At 37.6% G+C, this 20082-nt stretch overlaps 1 protein-coding gene across 1 annotated transcript in view; it reads right to left on the reverse strand.

Moving 5' to 3' along the window:
* The window catches only part of LOC121383591 (E3 ubiquitin-protein ligase UBR4-like), a 129182-nt gene that overhangs the window by 50658 nt on the left and 58442 nt on the right, over positions 1-20082 (reverse strand). The window contains exons 53-72 of the mRNA XM_041513681.1: positions 19752-19822; positions 18992-19081; positions 17689-17905; positions 17107-17317; positions 16316-16379; positions 15250-15384; positions 14597-14759; positions 12140-12447; positions 11681-11789; positions 10168-10316; positions 8945-9124; positions 8728-8784; positions 6859-7039; positions 6158-6414; positions 5384-5491; positions 4934-5047; positions 4169-4288; positions 3057-3224; positions 1444-1521; positions 690-737 (exon numbers count right to left, since the gene is read on the reverse strand). Of these exons, the coding sequence (XP_041369615.1) occupies positions 690-737; positions 1444-1521; positions 3057-3224; positions 4169-4288; positions 4934-5047; positions 5384-5491; positions 6158-6414; positions 6859-7039; positions 8728-8784; positions 8945-9124; positions 10168-10316; positions 11681-11789; positions 12140-12447; positions 14597-14759; positions 15250-15384; positions 16316-16379; positions 17107-17317; positions 17689-17905; positions 18992-19081; positions 19752-19822 (2828 nt within the window). The remainder of the gene's footprint in view (positions 1-689; positions 738-1443; positions 1522-3056; positions 3225-4168; positions 4289-4933; positions 5048-5383; positions 5492-6157; positions 6415-6858; positions 7040-8727; positions 8785-8944; positions 9125-10167; positions 10317-11680; positions 11790-12139; positions 12448-14596; positions 14760-15249; positions 15385-16315; positions 16380-17106; positions 17318-17688; positions 17906-18991; positions 19082-19751; positions 19823-20082) is intronic.

Here is a 20082-nt window from a genome sequence, read left to right on the forward strand (position 1 = left end):
ACCACTTTCTTTGAATATAGATATGAGGCACTGGCAGAGCAAGCTCTGGGTAAGCAGAAATGTTCGCCAAATTATCTATTAACACTTAATAATTGCAAAAACCCAGTAATATTGTAACAAAGTATCAATTATTACATAAAATTATTTTGCCAAATTAAAATAAAATTCACCAACTGCTTTTGAAATTCGCAACTGGCGAATTTGGCGAGTGCCAGAGCTAGCTCTGACTGGTTTGAATGAGTATTCTATGATAGAGTTACATCGTAGTCCAACGGCCTGATCTGCCAAAATCTCGCCACTTTGCAATCTCACATGGCAATATAAAAAGACATATTATGGGGTTTTTTGTTTTTTTTAAACAGCCTTGTGAATTAGGGGTCAGGGCCCCATTCCACGAAGCCATCTTAGCAACAAAGATCATCTTAATTGCATAAATACTGTATGCACTTAAGGTGATCTTAGCGCTAAGATTGCTTTGTGGAACGGGGCCAAGGTTATTAAACAAAGATTTGGAATCCTGGAAGCTGCACAGGTAGGCCACTTGTATTAAGCATTGGTTCAAAATAACATATTGCAATTGGTCCTTATGTATTATAGCGTTTTCACTAAAACATTATCGGGTGTGGTATATGGTTATTATCCACAAATGATAAACTTTTAAATAGCCGCCAGCCACCAAAGAATCTTACCTTTCTGACTTGTCTCTTGACAAAAGGAGTCTGCTGAGTCATCATGTACTGCAAGAAAACAAATCACGAAATTTGAGAATGGTTTCGTCTTCTAAACGACTAATAGAGCATGTGTGCTATAGGTAGCTACAATGCGGCCCGTCCACCAGTAACCACACACATCAGTATAGGCATACTCATACCTACACACACACACACACACACCAGAAACACACCACGGAACATTTTGTATTCAAAGTTTTAATCAGTAACATTTCTAGTCACTAAAAATTTATTAGCAACAACTGTTGAATGTTATAAAATTGTGTAGTGATATCTGAAACATGAATAGCGAATTGTGACAAAATACTGAACAAAACGTTCCCTGCACACATGCATACACACACATACACGTACGCATCACATACACATCACACAGACACACACGCATCACACACACACACGCATACGCATCACACACACAGGCATCACACACACACACACACACACGCATCACACAGCCAACACATACACAAGCAACAGTCAATATAACACACAAACACCTTTGTTATCAGCACAAATGGTGAAAAATCTGTTATAAAACATGTTCAAGCTTCTAGTTTTATATTATAAAATTACAAATAATTGTGTAAACTTTCTGCCAGTTTTCATTAAAAGGATGAAGAAACTGATATAACTTATAAGGTAAATTAGTAGATAAATGTATTATTAAATTTAAAATAATTTGTTTTAATAAAATGTACTATGTACATACCTCTGAAAGAATGGAATGCCACATCTGTTCAAAAACTGCATTTGGAACACACTGCATCGAATCAGCAATCTTTTTCAGCTGAAACATAAAAATAAAAGTTAAAGATTAAAGTTGATATTAAATTGTCATTATGCTGTTAATGAACTTGAGAACAACTAATTTCAACAGACATTAAATTTGTAAATGGCTTGACCGCCGGTAGAAGGAGTGTGTATAAGGTGGTTACATGTGCCTCTTAACAATGCCAGAAGTAACTACTGAACACTACCCGAAGTGATCAGACTACGCCCACAGCTAAAAGCTGATGCGGAATGTCAGGTGTGTGGCACATATAACCATAAGAGACAAGCACCTGACACAGTTGGAGAGACAAGGACTGGGATGTGGAGGTGGACAGCGAAAGAAGTTGAAAGATGTGAGTTGCCAGATCAGGAAGAAATGAGACGGAATTTAAAGGAGAGAAAAGGAAAGGGGCAGTGGGATAAAAAAAAAAAAAACATTTGTAAATGGATTTGTCATCTTAAATGAACAACAGAAAATAATCATCTAAATGTATGATGATCAAATAAATGTCAATCCAGATAGCTCCTATACCAACATTTCAGTGTTATTTGCCAGAGAGAAGTTAAACATGGATAACAGCCCTATCCGGTTGCCATGCAAATGGGCCCAAATCAATAACTAATGCATGGGTGTATATGTAAAATCAAGCAAAGTGACAACACTTATAATACAGATTTCTATACGTGTGGCCCTTTTTGTCTCTTGTTACATTGGAGAGCAAATATGAGGGTTTTTTATGTTAGAGTTAAATTAACCTTCCGAGTACTGCAGGCAAGATATCTCGCCCGATGTCACGTCAGTCGACATACTATACACTGTATACAGTGCATTCCCCAATTCATATTTCCTGCCATTTTGCACACGACACTCACCGAAAACGGAAATATAATAAAACAAAAAAGATTATTTTTTTCAAAATGGTGGCTTTTGTTTTGATTTTTTCAATTGAAAAGACCTTGAAATTTGAGTTCAAAAAGTGGTTTTCGGCAAGTATTTTCGCTTGACAACAATGGTGGCACGTCGCGGTCATTTTCAGGGATCGATAGCTGATTGTGACAGCTAATTTGATAATAAATTTGATCGTTTTACCAACAACGAAAATTACCAAATATTGCAATATGAATCGTAGTTAGGGTTTAAAAAAAAATTCTGGTCAGAAAACCACGTTATCGGGAATAATGGACATAAATACTGGACAGCTGGCCACAAATGCCCGTAAGTAAATGCAACTTTTTCGATTTTTTTGCCTAATTTTAATCACCATTAGCCAATCTAAAAATAATAAAAATTACAAAAAAGACACGAAAATAATACTTACCGATTCATATATGAACTTTATTTCATGTATTTATAAAACATTTAAGTGAATGTATGTGAGTAAAAATTATAAACTTGTACCCACTCAACGTGGTTTTTGTTAAAAATTAATCCAGTAGTCTAAAGGTTAAAAATGACAAACATTTAAAGTTACATAAATATTTTGGACCCCCTCCCTTTTAAGGTTCGGAGTCTTGCATTGTACTAAGTCGACCACTGATTACTATGCCTACCTGGTATGGTAATCTGAGCACCATTTCTGTAAACAACTGAGGGTAGTCTTCGAAGACATCATTGGCATGACTCTTGACGTACTGTCTGAGGAAGAAAGGTGACATATCTGGGGGAGGGCTGATGGGGTGGGGTATCAACAGCTGGCCAGGTGTGGTGCCCTTCTCCTGCTAATTGTGAAAAAAACAACACAAGACATCTTCCATTATAATCATCAACTATATATTTTTATGCATGTATATAGAGTATACTAAATGAAGGAAGGAAGGAAATGTTTTTTTTATTTAACAACGCACTCAACACATTTTATTTATGGATTATATGGCATCAGACATATGGTTAACGACCACACATATTGAGAGGAAACCAGCTTCATGGGCTACTCTTTTCGATTAGCAGCAAGGGTTCTTTTATATGCACCATTCCACAGATAGGATAGCACATACCACAGCCTTTGATTTACCAGTTGTGGTGCACTGGCTAGAACGAGAAATAGCCCAATGGGTCCACCGACGGGGATCGATCCCAAACCGACGGCACATCAAGTGAGCGGTTTACCACTGGGCTACGTCCTGCCCCTATACTAAATGAATGCTCATTAGACAGTGTTTGACAAATGTTTTATAAAGTCACTAGCCCCGACAGAAGCTCTATATATTATAGCAATACAGGTGAAGATTTTCCTCTACACCAGACTACTGAGGGTTAGTGGATTTGTCGAACCATGCATAAGGGACCATTTATATAACAAGTGTATTTTCAAGTATATATCACAAGTAAAAATGAGTGGTGTACGATCACACAAGTAGTGTTTAAACTGTCTCATATAGGAACGGGTATGGTATTCTACTATGACGTGCTACTCTGTGATCGGCAATGCAGTTTCTTTTGCAAAACAAGTCCTGGCAATTTACAAAGGTACAACCAGGAAAAATGACGTCGTTTTTTAAATCATTCTTCACAAAGGGATAAACAGAAATTTTATAATATTACACTGTCTCTCTGTTTCTCTGTCTCACTCTCACTCACTCACTCACTCACTCACTCACTCATTCACTCTCTCTCTCTCTCTCATAATAAACTCTAAACAGTAAACTATAAAACCCAAACTCACCTCATCAGCTGAGAAGTTTTTCCAGTACGGCAGAAGGCTGCGGAGAACCTGCAGACAGTAGTGGATACAGTCCTTGGTGAGGAGAGCTGTGGCAGTGCTGCTGCTCACAAACGATGATGGCTGTAAGAATTCAAACTAGCGTTAGACATGTGTAACACATGCCGTCCAGTGATAGTATAATAATGCTGTAGGTACACATTGAAATGTTATTTCTGAGATAACATATTATAACTGTAAATTATGCAAATGTAATATAGCCTCCCCCACAATTTTAGAAAGGAAAGGGCAGAATATCTGTTTACCTACACTACAGTACATGTTAAACTATGGCTATATGGAGTCTAACATTGATGAGCTTTTAAGGTCAGTTTTCCCTTATGCATTTTAGGTACAACAGTTTGATGCCCAATTGCCCACAGCATTAAACAACCAGCAAATAATTGGTGCTTTAACACTGTTCAGCTATTTTCATCTAAGCAATAAATGCAAATGAACAGCCCTCCTTGTCCATCAGTCATGAAAACCTTTCCCCAAATACAGAAATCCTATTGACTGTCACGTTATTCAATGTATTTTTCACATTTTATGCTAACAGTGGCTGGATGTAGGTTTTAATGCCATGCTGTAATGGAAACCTTTTTTGTTATAAATGCATTACAGCAAATAAAGTGTTTTGCAGACGCATTTAATGCGACATGAAATGCTCAAGTGGTAAAAGACCTTTTACAAATATATTTCTTCAAATCTTTGAAACATATCACTTACCTCTGAAGATGATTTTGTTCCCGTCCTTGTCCTTGATAACAGAACACTTAAAAATCGCAGCAAAATCAGCTTCACTTCAAAATGCTTGGTACGCACTTCAATATTCTGAAGATCCTGAGGAGAGGAGAAACAAACAACAGTGACAACAATCTGATAAGATAGTATCTTTCAGTGTTTAACTCACAGTAACAGAAGAGCTTTACTTTAACCTGAAACAAACAAAAACGTATTGCAACTTTGGATGTACCAGAAACAAGAGTCTGGTGTTACAACTTGGCTCATAAACTGTTTCATGCATAAAAGACAAAACAATAATAATCAAGGTATGGGCACAAGATGAGAATGCTTTTATACCCTTGTGAAAATACTGACAATTGCTAACGACTCATACAATTACAGTAATTCCTATATCTCTCGACAGTCTACATAAACTACAGAACAAAGTCTGACCTTTCCAGAAAGGTCCAGCTCCTTCAGTAGCACAGTCAAAAGACTGTCCAGGGCAGCACGGTCCTTGTCCTCTTCGGAATCCAGGTCAGAGGTCAACATCAACAATACCTGCATAACCAAAACATAGTCATTTTATTAAGTACAACATGCTTTCTAAGGAGGCAATAAAAAAACATGAAAGGAAAAGAAGAACTGTAAATCATTGTCAGTGTATTTTAAACTATGGCTGTTTGGTGTCTTAACATATGGTAAAGATAGCAAATCTGCTGCCACCAAATAAATTGGATACATGGATCGATGGACGGGCGGACGGTTGGTCGCTTTGAGATATTTTAACACTTCTTAAAGAAAAAAAAAGAAAAAACAATGTTATAATAAAAATACTCTCTCGAAATGGCTGTGGCTTAAGCCTGGTAGGTACTGAGTTTGTATTCCTGTACCATCTCACCCTCAAAAGAATGTGTTTTAATGGCTCAATGGCCACCAACCTCTCACTACTCACTATCCATTAACCAACAATCTTGGTCACCCCAAACGACTGATGCATATGCCCAAGATGGAGTGCATAACTGTAATACAGACATAAGAAGATGCCAGCAACTTTTATTGGGGGAAGTAGGTATATATTAATTAAACTTTCAACTGGGAGAATCTATTATTTTAGAGTGTCCCCCCCTACCCACTTGACTTCCAATGCCTATGCAGGACTGAACATAACCAGAGAAATGAAGTTAAAGTCGTAAACCACTGGTGAAAAGATAACCGTCTTAGTACCTGCATGAATGGTATGGCCCTGACTCCGCCTATGTTCCTGATCTCTGGCAGGAACTGTAGCAGTCTCTCAAGAAGCTGTAGTCGAAGGTGATGCAGTCGACAGAGAGCCTCGTAGTCTGCGTCCGACTGAAGGACCTCGTGGTCGACCTCGTGGTGCATGGAGCCGCTTGGCCCCCCCACACTGCTCGTCTCACTGCGCGCACCCGCCGTGCCACCCTCTTGCACAGAGTAACCATACGCACTGCTACGACCACTCACTGAAATCAAATAACATTTAATGAGGAAATCACACACTCAATGAAACCAAATAACATTTAATGAGAAAATCACATACACACTGAAATCAAATAACATTTTAATGAGGAAATCACATACACACTGAAATCAAATAACATTTAAATGAGGAATCACATACACACTGAAATCAACAGTTTAACGTGGAAATCACATACACTAAAATCAAATAACATTTTAATGACGAAATCACACACATACTGAAATCAAATAACATTTAATGAGAAAATCACACACACACACACACACTGAAATCAAATGTTTTAATGAGAAAAACACACAATGAAATCAAACATTTTAATAAGTAAAATCACATACACAATAAAATAAACATATTAATGAGGAAAATTACATAGGCACTACTATGATTTTAATTGTATTGTGATCATGCTGAAATAGAATAATACCTGAAATAGAATCGACAGCACTGCCTCCACTTTCCGAACCTCGCTCACTCCCGCCTTGCTCCGCTGGAGATGTCCGCAGTGTTGAGCCCTCTGTGGCAGCATTACTGCCAACTTCATCATCACTGCCTGGTGCCGATGCTGTCGTATCCGACAATGGGCCTTCCTCAATCGAAGATGTACTCTGTAAAGCCATACAACACAAGATATTGACAGAAACTTATGAGGTTAACAAATTTACTAATAGTAAATACATCAGAACTAAGACATGAACTATTAAACAAGACAAGAAAAACCTGATGAATACCATTTACCGTATATCTTCTCCTGTAAGTCGATCTCGACTATAAGTCGAGTCCCTAATTTCAAGCTCTGAAAACTTATTTTTTTATTGACCCGTTTATAAGTCGACCCATGAAAAACAACTTATAAATATTGAAGTATTTCTTATTTTCAGCACATGAGAACAATAATGTACAATATTTGAACAAAAGAAAATTATTTTACAAACTTCGGTTTTGACGTTTTGTACATCGCAATCAAACTACATAGCATCAAAACGAAATATTCCCTTAGTAGATAGTGAAAGCTGTTTGACTGTTACCGTATGGCACTGTACAGCATGGTTTTGTGCACAGACAACAACTTTATTTATAAACACTGACAACAGATCACTACGATAAAACTGAAAGTATCAGTTAATCACGTTTTGCCGCCATATTAATACATGTAAGGAGGATAACTCTGGAAAGTACATTGGTTTTGGTACCAAATGATGTATGTCCCTACTGCTCTAGTGAACTGCAGAGATCAGTCTAAGCTGTTTTAAGGGAAAGCTCAGTAATATTCATGAAGTTAATCACCGACAAAACATTGTTTGAACAACCATTAATGCCAGTGACCAGATTTCAAAATAAACTCAGGCAACAGGTAGTTAGTATTGTTTATATTTTTGCTATTAGTGATGACTGTTATTTTAACTAAGTGGACTGTTCTCTTGGCATGTGAGTGAGATCGCACGCCTTTTTGCATAACCAAAACCGTTCTAATGCCAACAAAAAAAAAGGTTATATCAAATAAATGTGTCAAATTAACATATTTGAGTATAAATACAGGGCATACTTAAACAATAAAACTTGTAAAATAATCCCCAAAACGGTAATATTTTTGGGTGAAATCTTTTTACCCTCTTATAAGTCGACCCCCCAAGTTATAAAATAATTTTTGGGTGAAACAAATTCAACTCATAGGCGAAGATATACAGTACTGAATATTTACTAGATTATAGAATAACTTCAACAAAATCTGATTTAGAAAATAAAATAAACACAAGAAAATTAAAAGATGTCTAAGAAATGTTCAGTTTTTAAAGTTAAGTTTTTAAACCACAATTACTGTAAGCAATAGATATATATAAATATATAAGTAAAACATGTTGAAATAATTTGTTGAAATTAATATAATAATATTAATACAGAGGATACAAATATATAAGTAAAACATGTTGAAATAATTTGTTGAAATTAATATAATAATATTAATACAGAGGATACTAAACAAATGTCCACGATTGACCAGTTGCATTACTATGAGTGTGTTTTCAATAATACACCATGAGCGAAAGCAAGTGATGTGCTGTCAAAAACAAATGACCATAGTATTCTATTTATTACAATGTGCTACATTGTTTATATATGTATTGCGATTTCTCTTGCCAAGTGGTTCTGGTAAAGCACAAAGCTAACCATAATAAAGATAATATCACTTATCGAAATGACATCATTTGTTTAATCATTCATCATATTGTGACAAACAGAAATGTTAACAGACTGTGATCCCTCTCACCGTGGAGTAATAAAATTAATGTTTTACCTGTCCTTGTCTGGCAAGTCCAAGACTTTGAAGATTTAAACTTCCACTTGTACCGGACTGTAAACATAAAACACAATTATTAAAATATATATTCTTCTTCCTTTACTTTTAATCTCTCAGTAAAACAAATTTAACATTACACTATTAAGTTACATATATACATGCTAAAATACATATGATTTTGAATATCGTAACTGATGAGAAATGTGAGGAATACCTGATCTTGTAGGCTCAGTGCGATGGCCAGTTCGACCATGGTTTCATCATCTGCATCAGGGGGTATGTCCACTATTGGTGGGAAATTTCGGTCCACTCCCCACAGAGCATCCAGGCTAGGCAAATGGTTTCCATGACTGCTGCTTTCTCCTGATTCTATGATCATGGCTTCGTTACTTTCCTGTTAAAATTAAACATAAATGTAACACATTTTAACGGATCTTTTCCCCCCAAGTATCTTCTTTTTATTCTATTTCATATATCAGCTCTCAGGCACAAGATATGTCATGCATAATACGGTACTTAAGACAATAAACAAGTTTTCTTTTGGGTGCCTATTAGTTAACACTGCACTGGCCTACATTACAGAAGGTAAATATTATTATAATAGTTACTATATAAGGTAGTGTTTAGAATTTCCCCAACAGAATTTGTATTATCAATGACCAAGTCCATTATTTATCAGTCAGTCCTGGGTACACATCTCAACTATTTGGAATGTCTGCCTAGCATAGTGTTTAATTGTGAACTTTATTACACACCAGTGTAAGATATTGCTCATGTCATAACAATCACTCAGTATCTAACTAGTGTAATACTGGCGTGACGTGAGCGTGATGTAGATCACTTGCTGACCCAATTCGTAGAAAAATAATGTGTAGTAGGTCTCAACATCTGCTTACTTCTGCGTTGCGGTTTGTTTACAGTTGGTTTGTAATAAATAAAATACTAAACTAGCTTGCTTGTCATACCATTTTCATGAAACTTGTGAACAGTGTTGGTATCCGACTCGCTTTTGCTCGTCACGGTACCAAAACTGTTCACTCATTTCCTAAAAATGATATGACAGGCAAGCTCGTTTAGTATTCTATATGTTAATATCTAGTGAGAGAAAAGTCCGTGCAATAGCCTTACATCTCCCAACTGATCCATTAAACCTTATTCTACATGAATGGAAGTCAGTACTGTCATGGCTTTACCACTAAAGCACAAGGCACTAAATACACTGCCACAAACAGTGTGAAAACACTGCCACAAACAGTGTGAAAACACTGCCACAAACAAGTGTTTCCACATCAATCCTCACACACAGCTTAAATTTCTTTTAAATGTCTTAGTCATTTCACTCAGCATTAATGCAACCAATATAATAATAAAATCCACCATTAACAAATTATTTTAAGACGTGAACCCTGCTTGTTTCCCATTACAGGTTATACTGACCACAACTTCATAGATTTCATCGCCCTCGTGTTCGAGGTTCTGGTGCTCAACCACATTGTTAGAGACTGGAGCCGCTCTCGGAGGTGTGTCAGGCGCCTTGTGTCTCTTTCCATCGTCGTCATCGTCATCATCGTCTTCACCTCCTCCACCTGAAACACAGTAATCAACAATATACAAACTGATAAACTTGTCTTGCTACAAGCTTAATACTGTACAATGTGAAATTAATGTGACAAACATTAATGTGACAAACATTTTAATTGGTAAGCAGATGTGCTTATATTTTATTAATAACATTTATATGCAACAATGTTAATGTATGTGGCTAAAAATACTATCTGAAATATATCAACCAAAATATGATTCACAATTATGAATACTACATCCCCTCCCACAAGTACTAATTGGCAAGTAGAACCTTCCATGGATTATTTTTGATGTGACAGGATGTTTTAACAATACCCCAAGTTTCGCACAAAAGTGTAGTACTTAGTTTTACATGTGTTAAGCACAGGGGTACTTAGCGGCCATTCATAATTTTCAACATTTTCACGAGCATACAAACCGTACACTTTTGACCACCCCCCTACCCCCCCCCCAAAAAAAAGTGTACATCCCCAAATGATAAAAGTGTACGCTGGCCCCTAAACCAACCCACCACCCCACCCCCCCATCCCACCCCCACACACACACCCCACCACCACCACCCCCACCCCCACACACGTACAGTTTGTTTACGCTCGTGAAAATGTTGAAAATTATGGACAGCCCCTTAGCACAGCGGTACTGGATGATGTAAAATTGCATACCTTGGTAAAACTAAATTTACTGACAAAACACATTGTCACATTTATTTCCATGGCAGGACCACCAGTATTAATAGCACCTTTCAAAAGTTGGGTGCACTTTAAATTTTTATCAAGATGGATGTTATTTGGTATATGCTACCTATAGAATGAGGGAAAAGCTGCTGCCACCACACAAAAGCAACACTGTATCGTTTACATGCACTATCCACATATGGGACAGTACATACCATGACCTTTGATGTACCAGTTTTGGGGGACTAGTTAGAATAGAATACAAGACGTAGCCTGATGCCAGGTTGGTTTATGATCAATCCCTGTCGGTGGCCTGTTTAGCTATTTCTCGCTCTAACCAATACACCATAACTAGTATACAGTACATAAGGTCGTGGTATGTGCTATCATGTCTGTGGGATGGTGCATATAAAAGATCCCTCGCTACTAATGGAAAAATGTAGCAGGTTTCCTCTCTAAGACTATATGTCAAAAATTACCGAATGTTTGACATCCAATAGCCGATGGTTAATAAATCAATGCGCTCTAGTGGTGTCGTTAAACAAAACAAACTTTAATTTAAGACTGTATGTCAGAAAAACTGATGATTAATAAATCAATGTGCTCTAATGGTGTAGTTAAACAAAGCAAACTTTAAACTTTAACTTTGGTTAGAATGGGGAAAAAAGCCAGTGTTCTCCACTTTTACTGACCAGGAGAACTGCACCGAGGTGGCGACGGTATGAACACTCGCCTCCTCCTTTGACGAGGACGCAGAACGCGGATCAAAGCCTGGCGACTGGCGAAGCTCACCAGCGGGTCCTGCAATGAAAATGACACAGAACTGTACGACAACAAAACTCTATGACAAGTAAGAAACTGTCAAAGCGACGAAGACAATCACAACAGACTCTGTTCATTTACCCATACCAGTAACACGTTTTAATCACTTTCAGGTGTTATTGGTTACCATTGAGACACATGAGCATGTCTTAAATATAAAAAAAACATGTTGTTTTTACACAGGTTATTTCTTCTCATTAGCAACAAGGGATCTTTTATATGTACTTTTCCATAGCAATCAATTTTTTAATTTCAATTGTGAAAAATAATCATAAAAATTCTCCTTTTTTTAAAAACCAATAATAAACTGAATAACTGTAGACACTCACTGATGACAGCAGTAGTTTCACGTAGTGATCCGTTGCCATAGGAACTGCCTCGGGATTGCACATGGTGAAAGCATGGATGATTTCAACAATGGCCCCGACGGTTGCGTCGACATGGCCTAACCCTGGCTGACACACAGGGGCCAGCATGGGGTTGGGTGGCTTCGATTCGTGCAGGTTCCAGAATGCCTCCAGCAGCCGAGATGTGAAGTGGCAGTGGTCCCTGGTGCCGATGCTCGACAAACTGTCCAGTGATGGTTCACTCGGTTTCTCGTGTTCCTTCTCATCCTCCACATCCACAACCTCCAGCACTGCAAGTCGAGAACATATATACTCTTCAAAAAAAGAAACGCAAAAGAGTACAAATGGGTTATAACTCCGATTTTATGTTTCCTACCGGTTCATGCTTTGTGAATATAAGGTCATTGTATGTCCCAAACACATTCCCACGGTTACATTCGATAAAACGCAGCTACTGTACAATAAAGTTCCAAAATGTGAATATTCGCAAAAACGCAGCCACGTGCAAACCATGTCACCACTGCACGTGCGTTGTCTGCACGTGCAACATGAACACCGACAGTATAAAAGTGCATGGTGTTCGCTTGCCTGGCCTCTGTATCTGGCCGACAGTTGACAATCCAGGACATGCCACGTCTCAGTGAACCGCAGAGAAACAATGCCATTGGCCGACTAGACGCAGGCGAATCCAGAACGGCCGTTGCCAGGGCATTCCATGTGTCCCCAAGCACCATCTCCAGACTGTGGGACCGTTACCAGCAACATGGATCAACACGTGACCTCCCTAGATCCGGTCGACCACGGGTCACTACCCCCGGGCAGGACCGCTACATCCGGGTACGCCACCTTCGGGAACGATTGACTACTGCCACCTCCACAGCCGCAGCAATACCAGGTTTGCGCAGGATATCCGACCAGACCGTACGGAACCGCCTACGTGAGGCAGGAATTCGTGCCAGACGTCCAGTTCGAGGTGTCATCTTAACACCACAACACCGTCGACTCCGACTGCAGTGGTGCCAGATTCATCGACAATGGTATCAACTGCGATGGAGACAGGTGTGGTTCAGTGACGAGTCCCGATTTCTACTCCGACGTCATGATGGAAGATGTCGCGTGTATAGGCGTCGTGGTGAACGTTATGCGGCAAACTGTGTGCAGGAAGTGGACAGATTCGGCGGGGGTAGTGTCATGGTGTGGGCAGCCATCTCACACACTGGCAGAACTGACCTGGTCCACGTGCAGGGCAACCTGAATGCACAGGGCTACATTGACCAGATCCTCCGGCCACACATCGTTCCAGTTATGGCCAACGCCAACGCAGTGTTCCAACATGACAATGCCAGGCCTCACACAGCACGTCTCACAACGGCTTTCCTACAGAACAACAACATTAATGTCCTTTCTTGGCCATCGATATCACCGGATTTGAACCCAATTGAGCATCTATGGGACGAGTTGGACCGACGCCTCCGACAGCGACAACCACAGCCCCAGACCCTGCCCGAGCTGGCAGCAGCCTTGCAGGCCGAGTGGGCCACCATCCCCCGGGACGTCATCCGTACTCTGGTTGCTTCAATGGGCAGGCGGTGCCAGGCAGTTGTCAACACACGCGGAGGCCACACCCGGTATTGACTCCAGATGACCTTGACCTTGGTGGTGTGTCCTATCACTTACTCACAATGGACTAGAGTGAATTGTGAACAATCCTGCAACATTTGGTAATTATCGGACTCACCATTCAATAATTAAATCAATTCTCCAAATGTTACGACAATGTGGTTTTGCGTTTCTTCTTTTGAAGAGTATATGAATGATGATATACTATTTTCATGATTACAAATGAGGTTCAAGTATGCTTTCATGGGCAAGAAATTATTCATTCTGGGGACATCAGTCAATGCGAAAGACAAGCAGACATACATACAGACAGAGAGAGAAACAAAAAATTTAATATCCACCAATAGCAAAGAATCTTTCGTATACACTTTCGTACAACACATACAATGGCATTTGATACATCAGTCATGGGAAAAAAGGCAATGACATCTCCCTTTCATTCTTTTTAAATAATCAAATTTCGATTTTTTTCCAAACCATATTCTGGCACAAAAATATTCTTTTGAGTTTATGCCCCTCTTAAGACTAGCACTGGGTGAGCAGAAAATTTCGCCAAATAATGAACAAACTGCAAAACCCCTTTTTCCCAACAAAATATTGATTATTACACAAAATTATTTCACCAAATGAAAATAAAATTTGCTAACTTATTTTAAAATTTGTAATTTGTGAATTTGGCGAGTGCCAGAAATAGCCCCGCCTCTCCTATCTTCACCTTTATTTTCAGATAAATCTGGATCAGTTACTGATTATATTTGCCAAAAAACTTTTTTAAACACAGAATTTTCCAATCTCATCATGGATTGTCCTAATACATACCATCTTCCTTCTTTCCTCCCGTCTCAGCGAACTTGACCAGGTTCATAGGGCGGGAGATGGCCACGGACCGGGCCGTAACAACCAGCCTCTGGAATGCCTCGACATCCATTTCTTTGCCTTCCTTCGACAGACTCTGCATCACATGAACAAGCTGAGCTTGATCCTGAAAAAAACCAATATGTTGTAGAAAACATTCCTTGTTACATGAATGCTTAAGAGCGAAGGGGAAAGGAAGAAGAGGTAGTCGTGTGACTGGAACTGGATACCTAGACACAATGAAAGTTTATATCATTAATAACACCACAGCAAAACAAGGTTTGATGATCCTATATGAATTGATAAGGAAGATATGCCCCACACAACAAAACATTTAACAGACTAAAGTAAATGCATTTAATAAGTAATTTTAATAATTAAAAAGTCTGCTAGTCAGAAACATCTTACTGCTGGGAACATTTTGTTTTGAAAATCTTTAGTAGCGGTATTTTTAGTCAGTTATTGATTAGCAACTTATGTTTAATGTTTTAAAATTGTGAAGCGATCTCTAAAACTAATATAGCAAATCGTGATGCAATACTGAATAAAATGTTTTTTGTAGTGGAACAAAAAATTAAGTCCATTAAGCCTATTTACAAGGTGTAAGGAATAATAACCTTGTGGTTATGGTATGATAGTTTGCTGTCAAACAGCGAAGCCAGCAGAGACTTGGTGTGCTGCTGGACGGTGGGTGGTGTCGGCAGATTGAGCAGACTTGTTGCCAGATCCAGAGCTTTTTCTCTTTTCGGATCCTGAAACGACAAGCGACAGAATTTGGTGCATGCATAATATGCTGAATCACCAGAGTAAAATATTGGTAAGTATTCTATGAAATAAAGTTAATTTGACAGCCTCAAATATATATATATATGACAATCAAACTGCAACAGTTACGGTTTTATTAAGTCTAACTGAGTATCCTAATCACATTAAAATACCAGTTAAAACTGTCAATTAATATTGCAAATACTTCAGTAATAACACCAATTTAGAAAAGCGTTTTAAAAAGATAAATTTATTAGTCATATTTATAATCCTAAAAAAAGCTTTGACATGTATAATCTTAAAGGATTCCATTTTCTATCAAAAACCCTGAAAGGTCCACCAAGGGTAATCAATCTTAGGCACACGAAAGGCCAAAATATCAAACAGAGTAGATATTTTTCTCAAAACCACATGACGTATAAAAAAACCTCCGCAAAATCACCTGCACACGACAGCTGTCAGCTAAGCAAACATTTTGTAATTGTTTGGTCAGTTGACAGTTCTAGTAGGTCAGGTCAGGTCATAGGGTTTTATGTGCACATTAAGAACAAGCTGTTGTAGCGCACGCCTGTCATGAGCATAGGTGCTGGCCTGGTCTGCTCCTCTGTCCAGACTGGAAAAGGGTATGGGTGGGTGGGAGAGGGGACCACCCACACTGGCAAGTGCAAGGGAGCACTAGCAGCCCGACCGGGGTCGGTAGCAGGCAGGGGCAATTTTGGTGCTGTGGAATTTTGAATAGGATTACGTCAAAAGAGAAATATGGCGCAAATTTTGTAAGGAATTTTGGCACATATTTGAGCGGTTCACCGAAAGGTAAAAGGGGAGCTGCATGTTATTTTTAAACTTAGTATGCCGAGAGTAGCTCGCAGTTCTAGTTGGTTTTAGGCATCATTTATACCCTACAATATTGGTACTCACTTTCTCATCTGAAGAAATTGCTCCAAAGGCTCCATCCAGCACCTCCAAAGCACTGCTCAACAATCTTGAGAAAGAAACAATTATTACAATGAAACATTTGAAACAAGCATATTTTGTCTGATTTCTTTCAAAAATAATGTTTCAAGTTGCATCAGTAAATTAAACAGGAAACCTATCACTATTATATATACTGTGTGCATTCAGGATTAGATGTCATACATATACAGAACTTCACATACTTAGCTTTCATTTCCTATTAATTACACAACTTTTATTTTGCATAAAAATATATACCACAAGAGCACATATCTTCTTTTATTTTAACAAAAACAGTTTTTAATTTATTATCAAAATATATGACATAACTATTCTTTCTTTAATGGAGGATCAATACTCCTTTCAGTAAAAATAAAAAAAGAATTCCCCATAAAAAAAGGTCTGGTCCAAGATAAAATTATCATGCAGTTTGAAAATGTCTTTATCACAATAGTAAGACTGAATAGGTGTGTAATAAAATATTTTGTTATTTGTTTGATCACCAGTTCAAATGTGTTAATTACATTTTATAGCATAACAGAATGGAAACATCAATATTAATAAAGTAAACTTCAAATAAAACCAAAAGAAAACTATAATTAACTAAGTAACTTGGACAAAAAATAAGAAAGACATTATGGTAATTAATGTTAAAAGCACACAGAATATGTAGATTATTACATGTTTTCAAACAACTAAATGGACATAAGCTTTAAATAAAAGACTGACACTATTTTAATGAGAAAGTATCTCACTTGTCGGCTGATGTCATTGGTAATGGGGCTGATGGCAAGGTATCACTGTCTGTTGATGATGTCAGTGCTGGGACAGGAACTGCCGCTTTGGGAGCCGAGGCTTCTGGGAACTCATCAGTCTCTTCTGGCCAACCAAACGCTTCCTTTGTTTTCACATATATTTTCACAGAATCCAGCATAGTCACTCCATTTGGATCAATGCTGGCACCAACTGCAAGATAACAAACCAGAAAAATATTTATCTTCACCTCCAATCTAAATCACATAAAAATATTTATCTCTACCACCAATCTAAGTCACAAATATATTATTAGTCTTTAAAAAAACCTGTAAGAATGTTCTGAGCTCCTTACTTGTAAATGTCCTAAAACCAAAATAGGTAGAAGACCTAATTTAACAGTCTGTAATGACAACACACATGTTAAAACTGTAGTAACTCATGTATCTGTGTTGTTTATTCATAAATTAAAGAAACTATTGAAAGACAAGACTGCAGCTTTAATTTACCCTTAAAAAAAGAATTTAAAGACTGCATATAGATTCAATACATCACAAATCAGTTATTATAACTGGCTGACTTACTGAACAGATTGAACTTCTTGTCCGTTGTGAGTGACTCCTCCCTGGTGAACGGCAGGTCAAACCAGCGCCCTCTCGACAGGTTTACTTGTATGGTGCGTCCGAACACCTCCAGGTATGACGGAGTCCGCTCGGCACTCTGACTGCCCACGAGAACGCGCACTCCGACCATGACCGTCGAGTTGTTCGTGTTGTTGATCTCCAACGTGAAGCCAGCAGGCTGCAAATACAGGATGTTATTGAGCTCGGCTTTATCTAAAAAGCATCCACATGATACTGAATTTTATTCTAAATTTTAATATTACCCATCTGTGATATTTGTCTTTTTTTGCACAGTTCTTTACACTTTTTTTATTTAACTGATGAATTTTTATATTAATATGATTCATCACTTAATGTTTTGGATTTACCATAGTTTGACACCCAATAGCCAATATTTTTTTCGTCATTAAACATCGATTCTATTCTATTGTTCCAAAATTGATCACGGGGAAGCGGGAGGTACTGTAATTTTTATTTTATGCCTGATGGGTCTGGCGCATATTTTCTCATGGTTTATATTAAATTATATGTTGTGCTTTTCGGTCTAGGATCGATCCCCGTCGGTGGACCCATTGGGCTATTTCTCGTTCCAGCCAGTGCTCCACATCTGGTGTAACAAAGGCTGTGGTATGTACTATCCTGTCTGTGGGATGATGCATATAAAAGATCCCTTGCTGCTAATCGAAAAGAGTAGTCCATGAAGTGGCGAAAGCGGGTTTCCTCTCTCAATATCTGTGTGGTCCTTAACCATATGTCTCACGCCATATAACCATAAATAAAATGTGTTGAGTGCATCATTAAATAAAACATTTTCTTCCTTCCTTCCTACTGCATGATAATACTGATGTTCCAATGATCGATTATAATTGAACATTGAAAGGTTAGGCTTCACCAATGTGATGATAGCTCATAAAAATCCATAATCCATTGTCATGGGAAATGTGTACTGATTGTTCCTATAGTTTAAATGTTGGAGTTTATGTAAATATGCTGGAGTTTGGGTTTCATGTGTACGTAAAGAAAACATATAATTGTAAAATTAGTTATTAATTAATCTTTACCAGAGAACACGACAATATAGGTGAATGATCCTAATAATTCAAATTTTTTAAAAGTTTATATAGTTTTAGTTGATCGGTTCAGGCAAACTGATTATAACTGATGATCAATGATTTAATTTCAACCGATTCCCAACACTAAATAATAATTTCTATATAATATTGTTATATCATGAAGCACATTTTAAAACATCTCGTTAACGTACCTTTGTGCTGGCAATGTACATGCCGTTTGTGTTGAGTCTCTGTTTGACTTGTTGTATGTTGTAGACCTGGAGCACATCATTACCGCCAAACTGAAACATAGAGACAAATATTCAGTGAAAACGGTAAAGCTTCAAGGTACAACCGTATCTACCCAACATGCAACTGGTCATGATTCCAGATTTTACACAACATAAATCTATTTTTATCTACCCAACATGCAAATGGTCATGGTTCCAGATTTTACATAACATAAATCTATTTTGGACAGAAATGTTAAGATTTATTGTATTTATTTATATTATCTTTGCTAAACAGCAGAAACACTGTTTAAGCATAAATATCCATATTTACAACATACTAAAATTCAAGAACATTTCAAGGTTTGTGAAAACCCTGTCAGTGTAACTATATTTATTTAAAAACGATACAATGAAATGAAATCCAGGATTTTATGCAAATCACAAGTTATCATGGATAAGTAATGCATAAATAACATCAATCCACATACTTTAATAGACAGTTGGTGTGATTCAATTTGTAAACAAAATCATGTGGAGAAAAGAGGATTTGTTGGAATTTTAAGCATTTTAATAAGTCAGCAATTATTCTAAAATAAATGGTAGCTAGTTTAGAAAATTTGTGCCTAATTAAAATTCCTTCTTGCAGATTGTATTATTTGACATTATCAAGCTGTCTATTCATGCTTTAAATGACCACTGACATAAAATAGGTGTATCTAATATAAATATTTCAATTTACCTCTATGTCATTAGTCTGTTGACAGTGCTCAAAGAAATCAGTTGGGAAGTTCACCAATCCAACTGGGCGTCCTGTAAGTAAACAATTAACCACACTAAGTATAGAAAAATAGTACAGTGAAACCTCTCTAAACCGGACACCCTTGGGACCACGTAAAATGTCCGGTTAGCAAAGGTATGCGGTTTATAAAGGTTAAGTTTTTTTTACTGATTTTTTAAAAAGGACTGTAAAAAATGTCCAGTTTTGAGGGAATTTTGGTTTACAAAGAGTCTGGTTTTGTGAGATTTCACTGTATTTCAAAGACATTAATACCAAAACAATTATTCAAAAA

The sequence above is a fragment of the Gigantopelta aegis genome, chromosome 10 (assembly GCF_016097555.1).
Source record: "Gigantopelta aegis isolate Gae_Host chromosome 10, Gae_host_genome, whole genome shotgun sequence".
NCBI lineage: Eukaryota > Metazoa > Mollusca > Gastropoda > Neomphalida > Peltospiridae > Gigantopelta > Gigantopelta aegis.